Source organism: Gymnogyps californianus, chromosome 1 (assembly GCF_018139145.2).
Source record: "Gymnogyps californianus isolate 813 chromosome 1, ASM1813914v2, whole genome shotgun sequence".
NCBI classification, from domain to species: Eukaryota; Metazoa; Chordata; class Aves; order Accipitriformes; family Cathartidae; genus Gymnogyps; species Gymnogyps californianus.
Genome location: NC_059471.1, coordinates 150,059,601 through 150,083,197, shown reverse-complemented (window position 1 = coordinate 150,083,197; position 23,597 = coordinate 150,059,601). Strand labels below are relative to the sequence as shown.

The 23,597-nt window shown below is 39.7% G+C and overlaps 1 protein-coding gene across 2 annotated transcripts in view; it reads left to right on the top strand.

Moving 5' to 3' along the window:
* Positions 1–23,597, top strand: part of CACNA1C (calcium voltage-gated channel subunit alpha1 C) — a 487,530-nt gene that overhangs the window by 28,790 nt on the left and 435,143 nt on the right. Inside the window, exon 1 of one of the 2 annotated variants that reach the window (XM_050892854.1) lies at positions 18,279–18,689. The exons of the other annotated variant lie outside the window; for it this stretch is intronic. Within the exon in view, the coding sequence (XP_050748811.1) occupies positions 18,641–18,689 (49 nt within the window). The 5' untranslated portion in view covers positions 18,279–18,640. Of the gene's footprint in view, positions 1–18,278; positions 18,690–23,597 lie in introns of those variants that run through there. 2 annotated transcript variants of the gene reach the window in all.

Below are 23,597 nucleotides of genomic sequence, written 5' to 3'. Positions count from 1 at the left end.
TCAGTATAGACATGTGCCTTTTTCCTAGGGGCAGAGATTTTACTGTAAATATGACCTCTTTACTTAGTCCTTTGGTTCCAAACATAGAGAAGATAAATCAGTATCACAGAAGTAAGGTATTCCAGTGGTCCTGTCAGAAAGTAGTACTTGAACATAACTTAAATATTATAAAACATAACTCCATGGAAACAGAATTACAAGGTTACTTAGCCAGGCTTAATTCTTGTTTCTTTCACATAGTCTTTTGGATATAATTCTCTTGTTATGCATCTCCTGAAACACACACTTTCACCCACCCCCAGATTTAAATATATAGAATGTTATTACTGCACAGGTTATTAAAACAGCTGAAACATTTCTGTTCATAGCCTTTATTTTGCCATTTGAAAAAACAGGACTAACTGATAACAAGTGTAGGTGATCATACTGTTATGTCAGCCCTGGAGAGAAAACAGGGACTACACCTGCAGAAGATGTGGAAGCTACTCTCTCCAAGCAGAAGAGTGCTAGAAATCCAGGTGTGGAGTTGTAGTCTAGCTTCTGAGGTCAGTGACTCTTGTGGTCTGGGATGCTTCTGGTCCTATAGCTTGTTCTTTTTCCATATTGAGCATATGGCAGCCACAATTCTTTTATGGAACTTCAATTTGACAAGATGTAAGTCATGTACATGACAGAAGGCCTTGAAATCTGGGCAATTTTACTTGTCAGATTGCAAGTCTTAGCTCTGAAGCATTTATTACCCATTTTCATTGGGAATTTCTAGTATATGGATTTTTGAATATTGTAAGAAAAAGCACTTCTTACCCTTCTCTTAGAAATGACTGGGGTTTTTTTTCCAGAAACTTGCAGAGTAAATTCAACCTGCAACCTGAGAAATTTAAATCCAAACAGTTAAAACTTTGCTATCAAAAACTGAAAAGAATGTCTTGTAGTAATGTTGTCTTGTACTTATGTTGTGTAAAAGAGCATTATTTTTAAATGAAAATCAAATTACAGGATACCATTTAGTAACACCATAGTTCACGTGTACTGATATGGATTTTCAGTCCTTTCATTACAAGATCTCAAATAACTTCACAAATATTATCTTAGTGAGATGCAGAAATACTATCTTCATCTTATTTTTACGTAAAAATAGAGGGAAAAAGGCTGCAATTGGTCAATATGAGTGAAGAGGCAAGATACATTTGAGGTTAAAGATGACATAATTTACGAAGTCCTTCCTGTTAAACTTTGAAACTGCAACTCTTCCTTCTGAAAGGATCTTTAGGAAAAACTTAGTAGTTTCATCTTTGTTTAGGACAGCTGCATTATTCACTGAAGTCAATGTGACACTCTGACTTCAGTGAGTTTTGAATTAGGTCTCTTATTGTTGCTTGCACAGTCACAAAATCTTGCTTAGTGACAAGAATCTATGTATTTTTTTACCCTCCATGTTCCTTTGCAGGTAATGCTCTGCATGTCCTGCCCAGGTGCCTGGTCGGTGAATCAGCAACTATTTTAGATATTTACTTCCATCATTTTGGCCTGGTTAGTGGAAAACCATGAACACCTGTGACATCTTGTTGTCTAGAAAAGTGCTTGTCAACACACAGACTAATGTGGAAATAAACACTGATACAGTCTGTTTACCTTTTGCTTTTCATTCTTATTATGATCGGCATCATTCTTCATTTGTAATCACTTCCACCTTTTATTTCTAATACACTAGTCAGTAGTTCTTCATCTCATGTAGCTTGGTGAAGTTATTAACCACTTTACAACCAAGGGTTTGCCCATATTAATGAAATACCTCTGAAGATACCTAATACATCATCTGTCTGGACAGTTTTCTGCTGGTGATAATGAGAAATTTTTAAAAAAATATTTCCAATGTTCAGAAACTTTGCCAGTAGAAATATTGCCAGTATTGCATGTAAATGATGCGGTTTCCCTCATTGAGATGTCAGTGAATTATTAGGGTCTGTAGGGACACTATTTTTCCCAAATCATCCTCAGACTTCTTCAGAGGTTTTTAGGATGTATGTTACTTTCCTGAAAAATCAATTTTCTGAGCATTAGTTTTCTAATCTGAGGAAGGGAGGCCTACTTGCATGTAGCTTTCCCCTGTTACTGTTTATCCAAATGCCTGGGTGATACTAGCAAAACATATGAAATGTAAGTCAAAATTCAGTCTCAGAGAGTGAGATGAAGTGATGGATGGATGGGAAAAGTAATACGAAGAAATCGCGATGCACACTGCATCCTATCATGAGGAAATCTGCCTGAAGATTAGAAGTGTTTGTAGCCTTGTGTTCTCCTAGATCTTTCATTACTTCCAAAAATCCATAAAACTTTTATTGCAAACGAAATCTTTTCCACCTGAGATTAGCAGGAAGACTACATGTCCTCATGTGAACCTTAGGCTTAGTCATAGAAAGCCACGTGCATGCCAAGATCAGGTTTCATTCTTGTAACTGCGTCTCCCTGATGCTCTCCTTCCCTGTCAAATGTGAAGATCAGAATCTTTGGGGAGAGGAACAGAGAGCATAGAGGAGAAAGATCGATTTGATTCATGTGTTACAAGACGCTAAAAATCTTGGGGGTATACCTAGGCAGAGATATGACTAGAAGTTAGCAAGGAGATGTCAAGTGTTTCTTTCCATTTCTGCAAGTTTCAATAATAAATTAACCTGCGCTTACAAATCTACTCCTCCCGCCCCCAGCTGGGAATACACTAGCTTCCACAGTGCCTCACAGATGGAGGGGAAAGACGGGAAGATGTCAGTACAAACATCGTTACTAACTGTATGTGGTGGCTGGGAAGTAAAGGGTGGTGGACATGACAGTTTGGCTGAGTCAAGATATGTCTTGAAACCAATATTTAAGGAAGAAATTGTCTTTCTTTATGGTACTTTAAATGTGGTCTGAACCCAGAAAGCTAAGTAGAGGTAAGAACGAAAAACTAAGAAGAAAGTATGCAGAAGATGCAATGCATTATGATACCTTAAATAGTGCCAAGTACTGAAGAAACAAAAATAACATGTTGCATGTTCTTTTTTCCTTTTTTTTTTTTTTTTTTGGAGGGGGGAAGGAGGGACAGCTGGTACATCTCTTTTATTCAAATACAGTGTATTTTAAGATATAGTCTGGCTTACCCTTTGGAACTTGAATGGTTTTCATGTATTTAGTAAGCTACTGAATAAGAGAAAGTATCTGTAATAACAAAGGTCTTGAGTAATTCAGAGGTCATTGATCTTTCTCTATTATTCAACAGTCATCATCACTTGGCTTTTAAGGATGACAACACTCTCTTCCTCAATGTTTTGTTATTATGAGAGTAAACGATTCAGGAGCACCTTCTTTATGTACCACTTGTAGTAACTTCCATGTGTTGGCCCTTCATAGGCTGACATTTTACTCAGTGAGTTCAAGATTACCCAGTAGTTTTTCCCCACCTTATAACTCATGGCTCAGTTTACTTGGTGGGTGTTTTTTCCTTTCAGAGCTGAAGATAGTTTACTTAGAGAGGGGAGTGCAGAGTGCTTTTTGCTTTGTCAGATACTCTGTGACACAGACAGCTGCAGGTAAGTGGTGCCCTCAGTCCCTCCTGGAATCCCTTCTTACATTCAGAAGAAATAAGGTGGTGGAAAACATCTTCTTTCCCACCCGGCTGCATGCATGTTTTCTGGTGGGAGATGATAATTGAATTGGTGACGCATTCATGATGTGCGTTGTAGATTTCCACATCCAGTTCTGCCAGATGTGCAGACCATAACAGGCCAAATGCAGTCTTTTACTTTTGTCTACAAAGAGCTGAATTTGGCTCTGGCATTAGTTCTAATTGTTTAAAGTTACAAAACAACTTTTTTCCTTTCTTTTAACCCTATACAAAGGAGAGGGCTGCTAGTGTTGCACAATAATTGAGTCAGAGCCTGTTGCAATCAAAAGATGATTAGTTTCTTGTGTTTATGTATGTTCTGATGTGAACCAATCTATTATGTCTGTTTTGTGTTCCTAGGGATGCACTATTTTTGCGTGGAACTTGCAAAAGCAGACACAGTTCTCTGATGTTTGTTAGTGACCTTGTCTTGTCCTCTGAATTATGGACAGTCTGCTTTGAACATGAGAAAATGCTACTAGCAGTCATTATGTGCATGCTCGGTTTTTTTGTAGTTGTTTAACCTCTCCAAGGCCCTACTGCAGTTCTAGATGTAAAAAAAGAGAAACTGAGTTATGGGTGTTTAAAGCTGAAATATTTATAGAAGCCGTTTTTTATTTAAAAATAGCATTTGTGCCTGAGAAGATCAGATGTACCACTTCAGTATGAAAAACAAAACCAGATTTTAGTTGATATTATTAATAGAAATTGCATGAAATTTGATAATATAATTCAGCTGAAAATATTTTCTTCCAGTCTAGGTTTTGGAGTGTTTTTGTGTTACTAAATTTTATTTAAAAAAAAAAAAAATTATTCTATATTTTTTATGGTTAGAGGTTACACAGACAAATAGTTGAATTACTATTTATTAAAGAAGAGAATATACCAAGCATCAGAACATATGCCACAGAAATTAGATGTTTCAAATTAAAACAGAGGCAAGTGATATTAGAAAAATAATTTTGCTTACTATGGGAAGATGGGATTCCCATCTATCACCAATGAAGTGCTATAAATTAAGATGAAAATGTGTTCTAGAAATAGATTAAAATTAAAAACTGGATTATTTAGGATCAAAAGTTTCCTTAATTACCTGTGAGGAAAGCTTCTGTGGACTTTCAAAATCCATCCTTATTAAAAATGAAAAGCAACAATATGTGGAATCCTGAAGTTGTGATTGATTTGAAGTCACTATTTAGGTTGATTAACATTTTACCTGAATGAATGTCAAGTACTTCAGGATGTGGCCCAACTGATTTTAAGGTGGTGGCAATCGTTAGTGCTCCAGTATCAAAAGTGTATCCAAATTTGGGTCATTTGGAAATGCTTCCTGATTTGAGCAATCATATACTGATGGGATCGAAAGAGTAAAAAAGTATCCTGTGTTTCTCTTTTAAGGCTCAGGCAAAGAATGTAACATACTGTGGTGTTTTTCAGCTCAGTGAGAGAAATTCTTCCATGTTCTTTGTAAAATGCTAAATTGTGATAGGGAGTAAAATAAAAAACTGTTGTGAGTTACTGCTTTGACTTTTCAAATACTGTCTTAGAGCACACTTGGGGGGGAAGAGAAGTGCCCTTGGAGCAATGATCCACAACTCCAAATCAAAAATGTAAATTTGAATGTGTTTTGAAGAGGGGTTTTGCTCCACTTTCTTCAATATTTGAAAATATTCCCAGTACTGTGACAACTCTCTTAAATAAAAATTTGAAGAAAAAAGTCTGCCTAAAACTTTGGGTACCAACTATAGAAACCAAAGCCTGTCTGAACAAAGAGAAATTCCTGCTTCATGTTTCCTTAGAATGACAGATCTCCTTGGCTTTGCAGCCTTCTCCCCAAAACCAGGGTGAAGCAGCACTCTTGATTAGTCAAGAGAAGGCAGCATGCAACCATTAATATTAACTGTATCACATCACACCATCTGGCTCCACCAGCTTGGAAATGATGGCCTGTATTCTTTAGTCACAGCTGACAGGAAACAGCAAATTAATTGGAAGTACAATTGTGATTTACCTTTTACCCCTTACTCTTGACTTCCCATGGTCTACCATTCATTTTGCCTTTGAAAGACCTAATACTTCCAACTGTATTGGTTGATCTATTAAGAAGAGAATATTAGTTGCATACTAGAGCACTAAGTATATAAAGAAAAACAAAAAGTAGGTGGAAGCCGGTGTAGAACTTAAGTTTTCTTTTAAAAAACACAGAAACTTTTTTTTTTTTTAACTACAGAGTTGAAGGGATATACTCTTCTGTGAGGGTCCATTTAACATTTATTCTCAGAAGTATTTATGGACAGAGAGAGGAATGTTAACATGTAAGAATACTGCTAGCCACCTACTCACCTTTTTATCTCCTAACACATAATTGACCTGATACCCTTGCTTTATTTGAAAAGACATTTGATCTTACCTCCATAAGTATGGTTTTGCTACAAGCAAAGTTTCCAAGATCCCTGCAATTTAGTCTGGTTGAATCTGAGCATAAAGAACAAGATCTTATTTGCTGTCTTCATAGATGCTCTAAAAATTAATTAGGCTGTGCTTTGCAATGCTTTAAAGAGTTAAAAATGCTATGTAAGCATTATAATTTTGTTCTTCACTCTAGTGTAGTCCAGCTTTTAATTGCTCTGCTTGCCATATTACCAGGAATTGAACTCTTGCAAAATAAGCAAAATCAGTCATAGTTATTAATCGAATGAGACTTCAAGTAGAATTTAGGGTGACACCAGATGTAGTAAAGCTAGCGAGCAGATTGCATTCTTGTCCTGGAACAAGTACTGAGCCAGAAAAACTGTATGCTTTGGGTTTCACTGTGCTGCCTAATATGCTACCTTTCTGTAACTGTAACATACATCTGATAGCTCAACCTTTTTGTAAAGTTTAGAGGACCAAGCTAATTTCCTGTTCTTATAATTGTATTCTGACCAAATTCTTACAATAGCTAAATAATTTCACGTGGCATTTTTCAATTCCAGTCTCAAAGTATGGTGCAGTGTTAATTCAAAATGAAGTTTTAACTCAAATGTCAATTCTATCTTTGTGACTAGTAAAATTATTTTTAAACAATTTTTATGTGCTCTGAAGTTTTTTTGGATGCAAGGCACTCTGAATATCATCAGTGACTGTATTTGATGCTGCTGCAGACTATGGGAGCTTCATCTCAAGGACTGAGAAACTTAGAACATGGGGAGTCAAGAGTATGTTCTTAACTAGTGCCAGAACATCAGCTCAAGCTGATTGCTCCTTTGTGTCACTCTTAGGGCAAGAGTGTGATTCATCACTTCCATTTTGCTGAATACTGAAGTGCAGATGCATCTTTATGGGTTAGATTTTACTTCCATTGAAGACTAAATGGCATCCTGATCTCATTTGTAATAATGTAAGTTGGGAGTAATTTGGTAAAACTGATTGACCTACATCAGTATAATTCTTATGTGAGATCTTGTCAGATTCAACAGCTTCACTGGAAACAGGTTTGGTCTTAGCGAATACATATATTTAGTTCACTTGAAAAGTATGTGGATTTCCCATGCACTGGGGAGCATGTCTGGATTCTGATTGTTATTCACCAGTAGAATATTTTCAGTAAAATAAATTCACTGAACATGTTTAAGCCATGTGCTCTTCCTGTGTGAAAGTTCAGGAGTGAGGTAGCTTTCAATGAATGATTAGATTTGACCACCAGCTCGCTTCCATTTTGACAATAATACCATCTGCCATTCTTTCATAGTGTGCTTGTTCCTCTATCTTTGTAACTCTTTTGATAACTACATTGTTTTGATATGCTAGGCCAGTTAAGCTGCAAAAATCTAGTTTAAAAATAGCTGTATGATTTTAAAATGATTTTTAAAAACTGGAGGAGCACAGAAGAAAAAATTGTTTATATATGGTTATAGATCTATTTCTGTAGTTCTATTTCTGGTAAACTGAAGCTATCTGTTACACTAGAGTAGCACAAAAAGGAAGATGTATGTAAGTATAGATACGGAGTCATTTCGGGCTGTGGTCAGGATGATCCTACTGGCATGTCTTTGGGTCACTGGGCCAAGCAGGGTTTGTTTTGGTTTTTGTTTTTTTTGTTTTTTTTTTTTTTTTTCTCTGTAGCATTCTTTTTCTATCAGCCTATTTTATTTTGAGAACAGAATTTCCTTTCTAGTTTCTTCCTTCTTCAATTAATTGATGTCTTTCACTTCTAGACATCAGTTAGGCTGCAAAACAGCAGTACAGTAATGTACAGCTAAATACAGATATTCAAAATGTGAAATCTGTCAGTCCATCCCCTGGGCACAAATCTATGCCTATTCATGTTAGAACAACAGTCACATGTCTTATTAAATCAGGTACTCTTTGTGCAGCCCATGTACTGTGAATTTGCTCTGCTACATACTGCATAAGCTCCACTGTTGTGCTTGTGCTGATAAGAGTTCCTTCCTCAGGCAGCAGTGAAAACAGCAGCCCCTGTTGTGCATGGTAGCGATTGCCATAAACACTTGAATGGAAGAGAAATGGAATCAGAGGGATGTAATAGTCCCATATTATTTAAATATTCATTTTTTACATTCTCAATCTCTACCAACCTGGAACTTGCAGACTACGCTTTTCCTTTGGGATTGACAGGCAACGCTGATCAGTAGAAAGCTCAGAATGTCAATACCTACATTTTCCTGTCTTCCTCCAAAGTTCAAGCTGTGTTTCTTCAGGAGATGGCAGCAGATGATACAGTAATCGTAAAAGTCAGAGACTCTCCTACGAGACTGAAGAGAGGAAAAAAATATCCTTATTTCTGTCCAACAGTTACTCAGTTAAATAACAGAATGATCAAGCCTTTTGCATTATGATACAGATGGAACTGAGTAAGATTTTGAGCCTTTGTGTTCTTTTGATGCAAGAGGAGTATCCTCCAGTCTAAAAGCAGGTGGTAAAGTACAGTTGAAACTGAATGAACAGTTCTGTTTCACCTGTTCTTGTTTCATAATTGCAGTATATCAATAGACATTTTATACAGTTTACAATAAAAGAAACACCAGTGAAGTCTCATAAAAATTTTGGCATTTTTACCCCTTTCAGTCTTAGAAACAGAATAGCTTATGTTGGAATAGACCTCGGGAGGTCACCTACTCCAACCTCCTGCTTGACACAGGGACCAGGTTGCTTAGGGTTCTGTCCAGTTGACTTTGAAAACCTCCAGGAGATGCCCTTCTGAGAAACATGGTCCAGTGCCTGACAGCTCTCAGGGTGAAAAAGTTTTCTTTATGTCAAGTTGGACCATCCTGTGTTTCAGTTTATGGCCGTTGTCACTTGTATCTGTTGTAAAGAGCCTGGCTTTGTTTTGCTCTGGAAGTCTAGAAGAAGAAACTAAGGAACTGGATAGAGAGACTTCTTCAGGCATTTAGTCGTTAAGGAGCTAGGTCTGAAATATTCATCTTGCTTTCACTCACCCAGTCTTCTTCTGAAGTCAGACGACTCAATCTGTCTCATGGAAACACAAATAAATGAGATATAAAGGACATCTCCTGAAAAGGCAATCAAAGAACAAAGTGGGAAGTGTGTCCTCTTCTCTTTACAGCTTGTTGCTTGTGCAACATTGGGTCAGACATTTATTCTGTTTTTCCCAACTTGTAAGATTACTTCTGACAAGTATTACTATATTTTATCAGTTTATTCGTTTAATGTCCAAAATTCTGGATCAGGATCAAGGCCTGAGTTATTTACAACTCCTGTTTTTTCTGATTTAAGAAAACAATGCAGAAAGGTGAGGAGGACAGGACAGGAAGAAGGGATAATGGCAAGGAATGAAACGATGCAATTGCATATGCTTGCTATATGTGTAATTGGCATGAGCTTTCCATTCTTTTTTTATTTCATTTTTTCATATTAAAAATGATTAGTTTTTCGTCCCATGGTGTAAAAGGGGAAATTAAATAAAGACTGAAATATTCCATGGTGCTCTGAAAAAGGGTGAGTTATGAATAACAGCTCAAGCAGCCGTAGCCAGTGATGTAGCCTATTCTGAAACCTACCTATTTTGTTACTTTGCAGAATAGTGTAGTCTTGATTAGCTGGTGAGAAGGCAATACGTTTTCCCCTCAGTGTAAAACTATTACTATTTTAAGTTCCAGCAAAAGGTGGTCTTCCTCTAGTTCTCGCTTACTGTCACCCTAAATCAAAGAGGGTATTAAACCTGATCTGGAAAGCTTACTTCCTGTGATGCATTTCTTTTAGATAAAACTGCCTTCTTTTTTTCTTCTTTTTTTTCTTTTTTCCCTTCTTCTTCTTCTTCCTCTTCTTCTTTTTCTTCTTGTGTGTGTATGTTAGAAGCTTAGCTTTGTCATACTTGGTCTCATGGAGTTCTTGAGAGGCAACTCTTATAAACTAGTGTACATGTCGATGGCATTATAAAATAACTGAACTCTTAACTATTTATGTTAAGGAAGTATAAATATTTCCTTCAGAACATGTGGAACTAGTGAGTAAAGATTTTAGAGCTGTTTATTTGTTTCACTTTGCTTGTCTGCATGTTTAAGCAAAGATGGGAAGAAATGAAAGGGGAGACATAAATAAACTGTTCTGATTGCATGCTGGAGGGGTAGTTTAAGTAACAGTATAACATTTTTCTCAGCTTCTAAAGCTACAGGGTTTTTTTGAGAAACTGCAAACATAATGAACATTTCTTACACTATGTTCATTCAAAACCTACCTTACTGTATTATCCCCCAAATCAAATAATGGTCTCAACTTTGCTGCCTGTCACTTCACCTGTTTTACTGCTTCTGTTCCATCAAGGTTCCACTGCAGCTAAGGAAGCTTTGGAGGGCACGTAATCAGGAAACCACCCATTACATATTGCTACAAGTATTTGGAATATTCTGCAGCAGTCATGGAGTTCACAAACAGTGACAGCCACGCAACCATTTTTAAATTAAACTATTTGAATAACTGTTGTGTGCAAGCCCAAATCTGTGTAGTTGGAGAGGATTTAATTTGTACAGTATTCAAGAACCTTTCCAGGACGCCTTTAATATCTCTCCAGCAAAATACACTTTGAAACACTTTGTTTCACACTTCCAGAACTTCTGTAACACTTTAATAAAGTCCCACTAAATGAGCTTTTGGATGTCCTAGGAGAACGATTAGTCAAGATGGAACTGTAATGAAATATACAGTTTTAAGGTTGATGATATAACCAATTCAATTAGGGTCTGTGTAGCATTTGCTTGTGGTGTTTTGATGATGATTTTTATGGAAATAGAGAGCTATTTTGAGCAATCTATTGGAACTAATTTTGTTTTAAAGGGCGGTTTGCAAAGAAGGGCTTTAGATCTCTTGAATGCAAGGTTTAGGTAGTATTGAGATAACCCTGGACTGACTATAGTCTGTAATCATACAATTCTGGAAACTGGGGTTGAAATTGAACATTGCTACATGTGGAAGTTGTCTTTAACTTAGTGTCCATTTGAACTGACCACAAAATCATTATTCAGCTAAACACAATTACCAGTCATTTTAACAGGAGGCAGTAGAAGAACTGCAAGTTGTAGAACAGATTTTAAGATTACACGAAATAAAGGTGCTGCAGTTGAAACAGAGGCTGATTGCTGGGTGAGTTGTGATTTTCTCCGTTTTGGAAAGAAATAACTGTCAAAAAAGCCAGAAAAAACACCACAAAGATTGCATTATAACCACATACACTTACTAAACAAATTTAGTCCTTCAGTATAGAAAGACCCATTGTTCAAAATGAAATGTTGACATGGTGTGTAAGGCCAATATCACAGTAACTGCCTATACTAACGAATTAATCTAATCATGTTTCTTGCAGCTGATACATAAGACCATGTATTTTTAGACCATTTTATCTCATTAGTGATTATTGTGGATCCTCCAAAATCTGTCAGAATTCCAAATTGTTGCCTTCCTTGAGTTTGTCAATAATTTTCTATGTTGACAAAGCAGATTTAGAAGTTCTGAGACTTTAAATGCCAAAAGAGAAGGAAGGAACTTGGTCTTATAGCCCACCCCTATATTTAATTTGTTTTTCTTTTTTGAGCTCAGCTTATGACTTTTGTACTTGGAATTGGTTGTACTAGCTAAATATATTTTTCTGCATTGCCTTTTTATTTTGACTTTGTGTAGTTTTCATTGTTTAATTCTTAGTGGATCTAATAGATCCACTGAGGTTTCCAAATGCCAACATCCTGTAATCCTTCTAGTCACTGTAAAGTCTTCCTCAACAGCTTGCAAAAATTTACTCTTTGAAGAATCCATCTCTTCCAAAAAAAAGTCCATATTTTTACTTGCCCTAAATCTCAATTTACGTGTGGTACTTAGTTGTGGACGAGATACAAACTACATATTCCTGAGTATTTTGTAGAACTATGTTAGAAGATTAGAATGGTAATAATTTCTTCATTTTTGTTGTGTAAGCAGTGGCAAGTATCTAAGATACCCTCAACAGTTTGCATGATGATTTTTTTTTGCCAAAGTGTAGGCTGATTGGATTAAAAATTCATTTTTCATTGTAGATCTCCTTGTAGACATTATTAGGTCATGTCTTTTGTTTGACTGATGATTTTAGACTATTATTAACAGTAATTATTTTGCTTTTTTTTCTGGTTGGTTTTTTTTTTTTGATTGGCAGTAGTTAATGATGAACTGCTGAGTTTAAATCTCTTTGTATCAGTACATACCCAGTCTAGATAGGCCCAATTATTTCTTATCTAAAATAGAAACAGTGTAACACTTTTTAAGTTCAGGTCTTTCCCTTAAGCTTTTATGGCGGAGTCAACAATTGATCTTTTCCCTTCTTGAGGAACAGAGACTACTTCTGTATTGAAATTCTGCAAAGGTGTTAGACCTTCCTCAGTGCGCTAATTAGCGCTGTGGCCGGGTGTGCATAGTGAACACTGCCACAAGTTCTCTTCAAGTCTGATAAGCATACCTGCTTTTATGTTTTACTTGGGATAAATGTCTATTGTGTTTTTTCAGTGTATTCAAGCATTTGTTTGCTGCTACACTTCAAATTTGTGCGTGAATTCTTACAATGCTTCATAGTAATCATTAAACACTAATCACCTATTTACAAAGATAAATGGCAAGCTCTTTCATTTCTGCAGTTGGAATTAAAAAAGGCATCACTGCCACCACCCATTGAAATCACAGATCACAGCTGAAAGCTAAGATAGCTAGCAAGATTTGAATAAAATCACACTTTGAGATATCCAGGTTACTTTCTAGAAACTTCTGCAGTCTAGAAAATCAAAACATACGTAAAGGTTATCAATTTAATCTACTTCCTTCTATTCTGTGTCTAATGACAATTTATTCTAATTACTAGCTACTTTCCTACCCAGTTGTCAATTATTTCATTCTTTCCTTTTTTCCCCTTAGCTCTGATATTTTCTATTGTTTACCAATACTAGGTCTTAATATGCTTTAGTAGACCATACCAATATCTTGATAAATCTTATCATTTTTCTTCTAACTTTTTGTAGTTGCTTGTTGACATTTGAATGTAAATATAAAAGCTAATGACTGAAATTTCAAAGCCAAGTAACCACTCCTATTAATTTCAGTGTGAAAAATAAGGCTAAGTTTTCCAAGTTGACTTTGAAAATCAATCTTTCTGACTGTTTAAAATTTCAAAACTTCCTATGCGTATGGCACTGTTCCAGATTTTAAGAAATGAAATCATCTAGAAATTCTGATCATCAACCTTCCTTTTCTCTTCCATCTCAGATTTCTTTTTTCTTGAGAAAGTCTCCTGCGTTCTAGATAGTTGATAGTTATGAAGGTCCGCAGTTTCCTGACCACATTTTGAATAGTTTTAGATAGGACTATCAATTGCTTTCATTCCAATTAAAATTAAGCAACCAAAAAAAAAAAAAAGTCAAATAAAGAACATTTTTAGAAATCCATACTCATAGATGTGAACAGGTATTTTTTTCAGTAACAACTAGGAAGTTCAAATGGATACATTTTTAGATGATATGTAGTTCAGAAGAATAAAAAATAACTTTGAGAACAATTCTAAACAGAGCAGTCCTGAAATATGAGAAAAATTTGCTATCATCGATATTTGATTTTAAAAAAATACATTGTAGTCATGCAACACCAGCAAATACCCAATGTTTCTGTTATACTGTGTATGGACCAACAATGCAGAAATGACAGAAGTTGTTAAGAGTGTTATCTTATTCGTGCACAATGATTCTTTTAATGTACCCAGGACTGATCAGGCTATCGCTTTAGGTTTGAATGCTCTGAAGGAAACAGACAGCAGACAGAAACCAGAATTATTGACATGTTAGCCTTTGAAAAAAGGCAGGTCGAAGTCTTCATGCAAAGATTGCACTGTGTTTAGATCTCATTTATTTAAATCAGTGACAAAAAAAAAAAATCCCATAGTTTTCAGTGCAAGAAAGTGCTGATTCTTATGGGAAGCCTTCTCTGTTTGTTGGCGGAGGTGCAAAACCTTAAATCTGTGGGGAAAAAAAAATACCTTTCAGCAAAGTCATAAAGAGCTCTGGCACCGTTTCTCTGAGCTGGCCCTGGAAAAAAATCACATTTGTATTGTTAGCCTTAATACTATTTCTGAGGATAAATACATTTCTTTTCCACTTTTGAATAATTTACCTTCTTATTTTATAGTAAAAGGCATTACTGCCAAAATAGTGTGAACATAATCCACTGCAATTAGATAGCTAGATAACTTATGCAGTAGGCCCAATGAAAACCCTAGATTATTTAAAAAGTACTGAGACTGCTTAAAAGAGCCTTTAAAATAATTTTGTATGTTATAAAAGTAGTTCAATGCAGAGTTATTGTATGTTCCTGTCTGTTTTCATCCCATTGCTTTCTAGCCCCATCTTTAAATGCAGCATGACAGTAACTCTTCCTTTTTGAATCAAGGAGACGTTCTCCTGTGCAACCTATTTGGGCCGTTTCTGTTCTGAAGATGGATGTAGGTTCTGATACTGGATTTTGAAGAAGCTGTTGTGCCCAGTGTACTCTATATATGGCTGGGTAAGAGGGAAGGAGTACTACATTGTACACAGAACAAAAAATTCCTGACATGCAGAATGGACTGTTGCATGTTCACATTATGCACCCTACAAATCATCTTTGACACTTTGTAGCTTTAAATAGCTGTTTTTCAGAAATCTCTGTCTTGGTGCTTTATATGGCCCTCATTACTATTGTTCTCAGAGCAATTGGAGAACATTTTTTCTCCTCGTAGCATTCCTGTGGGGTAGAAAACTAGTATCTCCACTTTAGAGCTGGCCTAAGGCTGAGCATACATTGGATCATCTGTCCAATCTATAGTCATCTGCTTAGAGGAAGTCTACAAGCACAGATTCAGCCTGGTGTGAGATACCCTTGCGACTAATCGTTATGCTGTCCATCTTACCTCTAAATCTACTGGCTGCCATATCAGGCAGGGACCAAGAACTTTCTAATTGTTTTTGTATTGAAAGAATAATTCTTTCATAAATTTTTTAAGATCTTTCTCTCACTTGTATACTCGTCTTTGGGCTGCGTGTGTGTGGATCTAACTCTGAATAAGTCTGAGTGTGCTCCTCCTTCAGAAGGCCTTAAAGCTTTTCAGAGCATTGGTTGTTCAAAAATAATAGAAAGCCTTCTAATTCACTTAGGCTGTACACTTTGCCTTTAGAGTCCTGGCCCAGAACATACCCGATTGGAGAGCTCAGGATTCAGAGGCTGTGCAGGGAAGGGTTGTTGTCCTCCCTGAAGTCTCCAAGCTGCTGCTCTGGAATCCCTAATAAATTCCCTTCTGCACTACTTCTATGAAAAAAGGAAAGAAAGTGTAAAGAATTGAAGGAAACAAATTTTAGGCCAATTGAATTATCCTGGTTTCTGTGGAGGGTAACACCTCAGGTTCTTTCGTGGGAGAATTATTATTAAATGTGAATTTCAGTAATCACGTTGTTAAGAAAAAATCTTACAAGCACCTTTACATCAAATACCATCCTCTTTACCAAATCTATTTTCATGGACCACATCTTCTTAGTGTACTTTGATAGTACAAATGCTTTAGGGGAAGCTCTTATGCCACCTGATTCTCCTTCATTAGCAGGATCTTTCCATCTTAATCCTACAAGCAGTTTCTTTCCACTTCTCTGTATAGAAAATTATTTGCATCAGAATTGCTGAGTGAGGAAACCTCAAGTTATAGTAGAATTTAATTTATGCTGAAGAAATTAATGCCAGCTAATATTCTTGTTTCTTGTTCTATTTTTCTTCTGTATTTGATTTTTGGTAATTGGCCCAACTTGTGTCCCACTGTGGGAGCTTGGCAGAGAGAGAGGGATAAAGAATGGAGAAAAAGATTTGTAGGTGGCAAAGACAGCTTGTGTATGTGGCTGCATACGTATTTGAGCTGGCATAAAGCAAGGCTATGTGGATGTCAACTGTTTAACTAATACTGTATATAAATCCCTAGCTAGATGAGAATGCGACCCAAGAAGGGCAAAAGAAATATTTACAGGTGCCCCACTGGTGTTTGACTTCTGTACAAGAGTGATCAGCATGCACTTAATTACTTCCCCAGAGATTATGTCCATGCAAGGGTGAATCATGCAACTCTTGGTTGACTCATGGCTGGAACAAATGGAGTTAGCACAATCCAAAATGGCAAGGATTTGTGGTCACAAGGAGAAAAATAAAATGTATATTTACACAACAAATGTAGGCAGTGAAGGATTTGCTGTTCAGTCCTTCTTATAATAGTGAAGGGAGGACATTTTTTTTAAGAAAAAGGCAACTCAAATTGAAAATGAAAGCTAATATATTGCCATTCCACCTCTAGCTGTGATCTTGCTTGATCTGGTAAATTAAACGGGGTAAGTGCATGTGACATTATCAGAGAAAAACTAGGCAATAGAGGACAGAGGATTTTAATTGCTCAGAGGAACTCTTCCTCCTGAGTCAGAAATAAAGCTGCTTCTTTACATGCTGTCAATGGCAATATGTTGTTGGTGAATTACCCTTTGAATAGCATCTAACGCAGAAGTTGTGATGATCAGTGGTTATTAGAAACCAAAACGACCATTTTTAGGGCAAGTGCTTTGGCTGCATCCAGTTTTCGGTAAGTGCTTTACATCTAATCTAGTTTCTCTTTTAGTTCCGAGTGGATATGTTGTTTTCTTGTTTCTTTGCCTAAATCTGTTAGGTGGTGTTGTTTTCTATTATGTTTTGAGTTGCGTCCGAGAGACAGCTCACTTAAAGTGGTGGGGGGAAAGCCTCAAAAAGAGACAGATATTTGATACATCCCACTGAAATCCATTTGTAGGGAAGGCACTAAGTTCGTTCTTTAGTAATTCCTTTATAGGGATATTACCAACTTTAAAATACTCTTTTTCTAGTTGAAATGGAAAACCACTTGAAAGGAAAGAACCACTGTGTTTTAAGTTCCACAAATAGTATTGCATGCATGTGATGTTAAATGGGTACTCTGTTACCATGAGAATTTACAGCCACGGGTTTGCACATAGGACACGGTATTCTGGACATTCACCCCCATGTATGTCAGAGCGGTTTAGTTTCTCAGGTTGTGGCAGTTTCTGCAGTGGTTCCTGAGGGGTGTTTTTGAACTCTGCATCTCTTGTTTAACATGGCAGCTCGGAGAGTCCAGATACATTTAACGTGTACTGCATTCAGTTCACATTTCGTTTTAAAGAAGTCATTTTTGCTCTCTGCGGAGGCTTCAGTTATAGAGGGCCAAATGACAGGCATAATTAAGGCAAGTGGTGGGATACCAGCGGAGCACTTTGGTGTTTCCACCAAGGATTTTGCAAATCCTAGCTTGATTAATCTGTTTAAACATCTGTGCATCCTCTCGTCTGTGCAACTTACCCCTGGGTATCTCTTTCCCTTCCGCTGCCTGCCTACCGTGCCTGTATTTGCCTGCTCGTAGCGGATCAAACACAACCGCAGCGCGTTCTGCCGTTTCGCTAAACGCTTGCACACGATGCCGCCTGTAACGCTTCAGCAAATGATATTGTCCTCCTTGAAATGCAGCTCACAGTCGCATTCCGTAGCGGAACCGCAGGGCAGAGCCCACAGTATTGAGAAACCGGATCGAAGCGGGGCCGGAGGACGGCGGCGCCGGCTGCCGCGGGGTGCTGGGCGCGGGCGGGCGGCCGGCCGGCGAGCGCGGCGCCGTGCCGCTGTGTCACCGTGCCATCGTGCCGCCACCCCCCGGCCCGGCCCGGCCCGGCCCGGCCCGGCCCGCCGCCGCTCCCCTCGCCTGTCCCCCCACTTCTCCCGGCAGCCGGCTCCAGCTCGCCTCCTTGACGTCATGTCTGTAGCAAGGCTTCAGCAGGCGCAGTGAAGGCAGGCAGCGTGTTAAACTTTCAGATCAAGTCCGGCGGCTCCTAACGCCGTGCGCGGGGGGCTGCGTGCAGCCGCCGCAGCTGGAACATCTGGAAGCGTTCAGTGTGTCTGTCTGTCGGCGAAAGGGAGAGAGCGGGGAGCGAGCGCGCTGAGGGAGGGGAGGGAGTAAGGGGCTGGGACTGTGCTCTCTTCCTCTGCAGAAACAGCTCCCTGCCAACACAACGCGCTCAGAATGGCTTTGAAGAGGAGGAGCAGCAGCCTTTGAACATCTCTCTTTTTTTTTTTTTCCTCCTTTTCTTACTCTTGTAGTTGGTGGATTTTAAAAAGACATTTAACCCTCAGAGGTTTGTCCTGGATGCTTTTGCTTTTTCCTTTTTTTTTCTTTTTCTCTCTCTCGTTTCCCCCCTTCCTGTTCTTTTTTATGGTTTAACAGCCAGAGGTGCTGTGCTAAATTCTTGGAAGGGGCCCGGATGTACTGAGGATGCATTGCAATTTCACTAAAGGAGGCAGTAGTGGAAAGGATCAGTTTTTGGTGTTTGATGCAATAATGGGAATCAGGTAATAATAAAAGGGAAAATTCTGCAGCTCCGTTCTTCCTTGTATTTTACCAAGCCGATTTTCGAAGGGATTAATCTGGACTCGTTTTAAATGGTCAATGAAAACAAGAGGATGTACATTCCAGAAGAAAACCATCAAGGTAAGCCTGAGCTTTACCTCCGAGGATCTAGCAACCATTCTCTCCCCTACCCTTTGTCCGTAATCTCTCGGTTCAGTTCAGCCGCTGCCGCCGCTGCCACAGCCAGCGGCAGGCGGAGGGGCCGGGGCAGAGGACAGCCTTTGACACCGGTTTCCATTCGGAGCACACAGCTCCCCTCAGCCTTGTGTGCTGCAGGGAGACCCCCGCAGCCCCTCGGGGAACGGGTGTTTCATAGGAACCCCCGGGCAAAGGAAAGTTGCTTTAAGTCGCCGCCGTCGCTCTCTAAGGCGGAGGAGCGAGGAGGGGCGCCCGGCGAAGGGGCTGCGCGCTGTGGCCGGGGGCTAAGTGAAGCCGCGGAGCAGCCCGCTCGTCCGTGTCGGAGGAAGATTAACTCGCAGTGCGGCCGGAATTAGGGGATCTTTCCCAATTAACCTCGTCCCGGTCCTCCTAACCCCCATCTGGGTACGGCTTCCAAAGACACCGGGAGAGGAGCCCTTCCCTTCTCTTACGCTATTTCTAATCTCTCACACGAAAGGGGAGGGGAAGGGGCAATTATCTATTTACACACATATACACCATACACGCGCACATACTGAGAGAATGAGGGACTCCGGGAGTGCCTGTATTAAAATTAAAGTTGGGTTTTACTCGGGGCAGTGATTTCTCGCCGAGCTCCTCTCAGGATCGCCCGCATCATGGATACCAACCCGTGCTGCTGCTCCTCGGCATTAGCAAACATCCCCCACTATTCCCTGTAGTAAAACTTTGTTTGTCCAAACTCCAGAAGCGTTCCCCCCCCTCCCCCGCCCCACCCCACCCCACCCCGATCTGCCGTTCCTGAAGTTATTTTTATCCCGTTACCTGCATGTTGTCACCCCTTCCCCTCCCTTCCCCGCCAGCCCTGGCTGCACACACACGTCGGTATTGCAGAGCAGACAGAGCCATTTCCTCCCCTCGGCGAGAGAGGAGCAGTGCTCCGGCGGGAGCGGGCTGCCGGCCTGCCTCTCTCTTCCCAGCAGAAGCCCCCAGCCGCGGCCAACTTCTTCCTCATCTCCCCCCCTTCGCCCCCGGCCTTGCCCTACAGGGCAGCCCCTCCGTCGGCCGGGGCCAACTTGCCTGCCCGCAAACGTGCCCTCGCCCGCTGCGACTGAACACCTGCTCTGGGTGCGAAGGTGCCCGGGCGGTGGGGGGGGGGGAGGGAAGCAGCGGCCTGGCGAGGGCCCCCATCCCCGGTGAGCTCCCCAGGTGCCCCCCACCCCCGAGCCCCTTGCAGGGGCAGCCGAGGGTGTAGCTGGGGAGATGCATTAACGTTGTGGCAGCCCTTAATGGTGGAGGGGTAGTGGGTTTCAGAGACACCACCATGCTCCTTCCAATTAAATACAGACTAAAAAGAAAAAAAAAAAAACCCAGCACCCCCACCCCTAGCCACTCTATCGAAATGAGGTGGGAGGGGAAAGGAAGCAGCCCCTGATCCAGAGTGCTCCTTCCAAGTGGGAGCAAGTCCGCAGCACATGCATTCAGCAGGCATAATTGGGCTGCTCTTCCTGGACAAGAGCTGATAAAGTGCACGAAGAGCTCAGCCTCCATAGCAATATGCCAATGCTATGGCAACCTAAATCCAGCTCCCTCCTTATCAGCTGCAGTGATTATATAATTGGAGGAACAGTTTTGCATCTGCCTCTTGATGCAGATTGTCATTACTCCCAGGTGAAAGAGCAACTTCTAAAGCAAACAGAAAATCAGCCAGGTGGAAGAAAGTTCTGTTCCCTGATAGTGCTAGGGCTGCCATTTATTTACAATCTATTTTTATTTTGTGCAAACAGCACCTGAAAGGTTAAATTGATCAGTAGTCAAGAAAACCTGGTGGCAAGGAGATGGGAGCAAACCAATCACAATGTGGAACGGAATAATTAAAGCAACCACAGATTCCCAGTTGCAAGGTAGAGATAAAAATGACAAGTAGAAGGCAAACCTAGGTCTGTGATCCTGGTCTGCCGCTTGCTTATAAGAGGGAAGATTGGTTTGGATAAGTCCTTACTCTTGCATCCTTCTCAGTTGCTGGCAGCAAGGTGAATGTTCCAGGTACTACTGATGCAAGACAAATTTTTATGTCTGCTCTTGAAATGTGAGTGACACGACTAGGCCTCTGCTGGCAGTTGCTTTCTGCACATGTCTGTTCTCAGTTAGCCCCTTATCAGCCTACCTGAACAGCCTCATGCTCGGGAGTCTGGGCAGCAGGGGAGCTGGCGTAATAGTGGCTTCCTTAAAATAAATAAATAAAGCGTCCTAGAGGCCATTAGTTAGATTGTGAGGGCTGTGGGGAAGAGGAATTGTGTTTGCAAGTGCTTTGTTGACTTCTTAACTGCTGATTTGGGTAGGTTTGTAATATATTTGTTTTATGCTTTTGAATGTGACTTTGTACACTGAAAACCTTCCACCCTAAAGTAAGAATCTCCTCATTTTTTTGGATGTTAAAATATAAGTCTGCTGTGTTTTCATTGCAGTCTCCTATTGCAAAAAGAAAGGGGAGCTGTTAGTATTTGATGCTGAGACACTTTTCAATGTTTATTTTTGCTACACAATGGAATGTATTTTTATAACAATTAATTATTCATTATTACCATAGAGCATGTGTTTATCTAGAAAATTTTAAAACCCCACCCGACAAGCACCAGAAAAAGCTTTCAAAGCTAACTACATCACATTTAATGCACATGTGGGACTGGGTGGAATCCTAGATGGGCATCTTTAATGCGTTCCCTCATAATATCTTGAAAACTTGCTCTCATAATACAAAATGGAAAATCAGTTTGCAAACCCACGTTTTACAGCCCTCTCAAGGGAGGGACCAGAATGAGTCAACCTGGCCTCTGGTGTTGCAAGTTTGAATCTCAAGCGTAGTTTAAACATCTAGTTAAATTTCTCTGCCTGCGATTCTGGCGTTCGGCGGGACCCCTCCTGGTGAGGTTTGGTGACCAGCCAGGAAACGAAACAAAACCAGTGGTTTTGCTGTGCCTTTCAGTTGCAGGGACTAGGTGGGGAGGTGGAGGTGGGAGGGAGAGCGGGTGGGGGTCCCGGGCGCTGCCTCTCCCAGAAGGTGGCACCACAGGGCCGCGGAGCCGGGAGTCGTGGCGGCGCTCCAGAGGGGTTTGGCAGAAGACACTTCTAGGTCCGCTTCATCCATCCCCTGCTTTTCAGGAGGAAAGGCCAGATGTAGCACTGATAGATACATATCTATCCCGGAATAAAATTCATTAGGATTGAGGAGCCCCTGGTAGGTCATTTATTCCATACAGTAATGATCCTCTGAGTGAAAAGCCATTTCTGATACTGTGTCTGAACTACCCTTCCTTCAATTTCAGATAATGCCTTTGGGCTTTGTCCTTATTGCATATTTTGGACAGATTTCTACCTGCTGCTTGTAAAAAAGAACCCCCTCAGGTATTTGTCAACCATAATTAGGTCTTCTTGCAACCTCCTTTCCTAACCCGCACATATTCTGTTCTTGAAATCTTTCCCTGTAAGACACTCTTTTCATAGTCCTTGTCTCTTTTGTATCTGTTAAATTAGGAACTAATTAGTATATCCTTTATTTCTCAGAAGCCTATTGATAGTGAGAGGGTCAAGTCACAAGCATAGTCCCTCATGCATTTTCTGACCTGAAGTGAGGGTCAAATGTACAAATACTCCCCTTAACTTTGCAGGTGTAAATACAGAGGTGATTGTGTACACTTCACAGCTGATTTCAGTTGAAGGGTTGAAATCTGTCTCATGCTGTGCTACAAGACAAAACCATTGGAGTTATGGACTAGAATTTATTGGATGTTTGCCTTAATTTTCTGCTCTATTTTCAGAACGCTAATTTTATTTCCTGCAACTTTTTGGGGCAATGCTTTTATGTGTAGGAGAAACAGTGCTCTTTCCATGGTGACAAAGTGATCAGATTAGCAAACTGAGTCTTCATTTTTGAGTATTTGTTTTTGTGCTCTCGTTTTGCTGTAAAGGCTTGTCAGAATAGACATTAGTTGTGGGCCATAAAGAATACCTCTAAGTGGTTTGAAACAGCTTATCTGCAGGATTTTAGGGGAAAAAAATCTGAATCACTGTTTTAAAACACAGCACTAAAATTCCAACCCCCACTGATTTAACAATAAATGCTTGTATTTATAAAGTATGATCTTCTGCCTCGAAGTACTTGGAACATTCAGCAAGTGTTAAGCATTTAATTCAATATAATATGAAATAGCAGTGTAATATAAAAATATTTAATATAATGTTAAATAACAGTACTTAAACATTCTGCATAATACAGCGCACTGCATTTACTTGTGAAAGTTGCCAGTAGAGTCTTCAGAAAAGTATTTAAGTGCTTTCAACCATTTCCTATCCTTAAAAGGAATATTTAAGTGTCCTGCTAAAGGCATGGAATTTGAAGTATATACTTTTGAAAGATTCTTTGAAATTATCATCAGTCATAGAGACCAGTTTGGGTTAGGTCATCATCAGTGTTCCTGCTGGCTGGTTCTTCCTGAGGTTTGTGAGTTTCTGCCATCACGAACATTTGTGAAGACCTATCTGGTGCACTTTCTGCAATCAAGACACCCTTATGAACCCAGTCTTGGTTGCATCTCTGCTCTGCAATCAAATATGTTTTTGGGGTTACATCTGTGTATCTCACTGCAGCTGATGTGACATATGCTTGCCATGTGGAATTAATTTATCCTACCAAGATATTTACTTTGAATTATTTGTCCTCATCTTTTTGTTTTGTTTCCTCAAAACACTTTAGTTCAGAGAACCTGTTGTATAACTGCAATATTACCACGTATGCTTAGGGTTGGCTTACTTTCTTTCAATTTTGTGGAAAATGGGTCTACATCCATGCTTAAAATGCATTCACCTGAATGG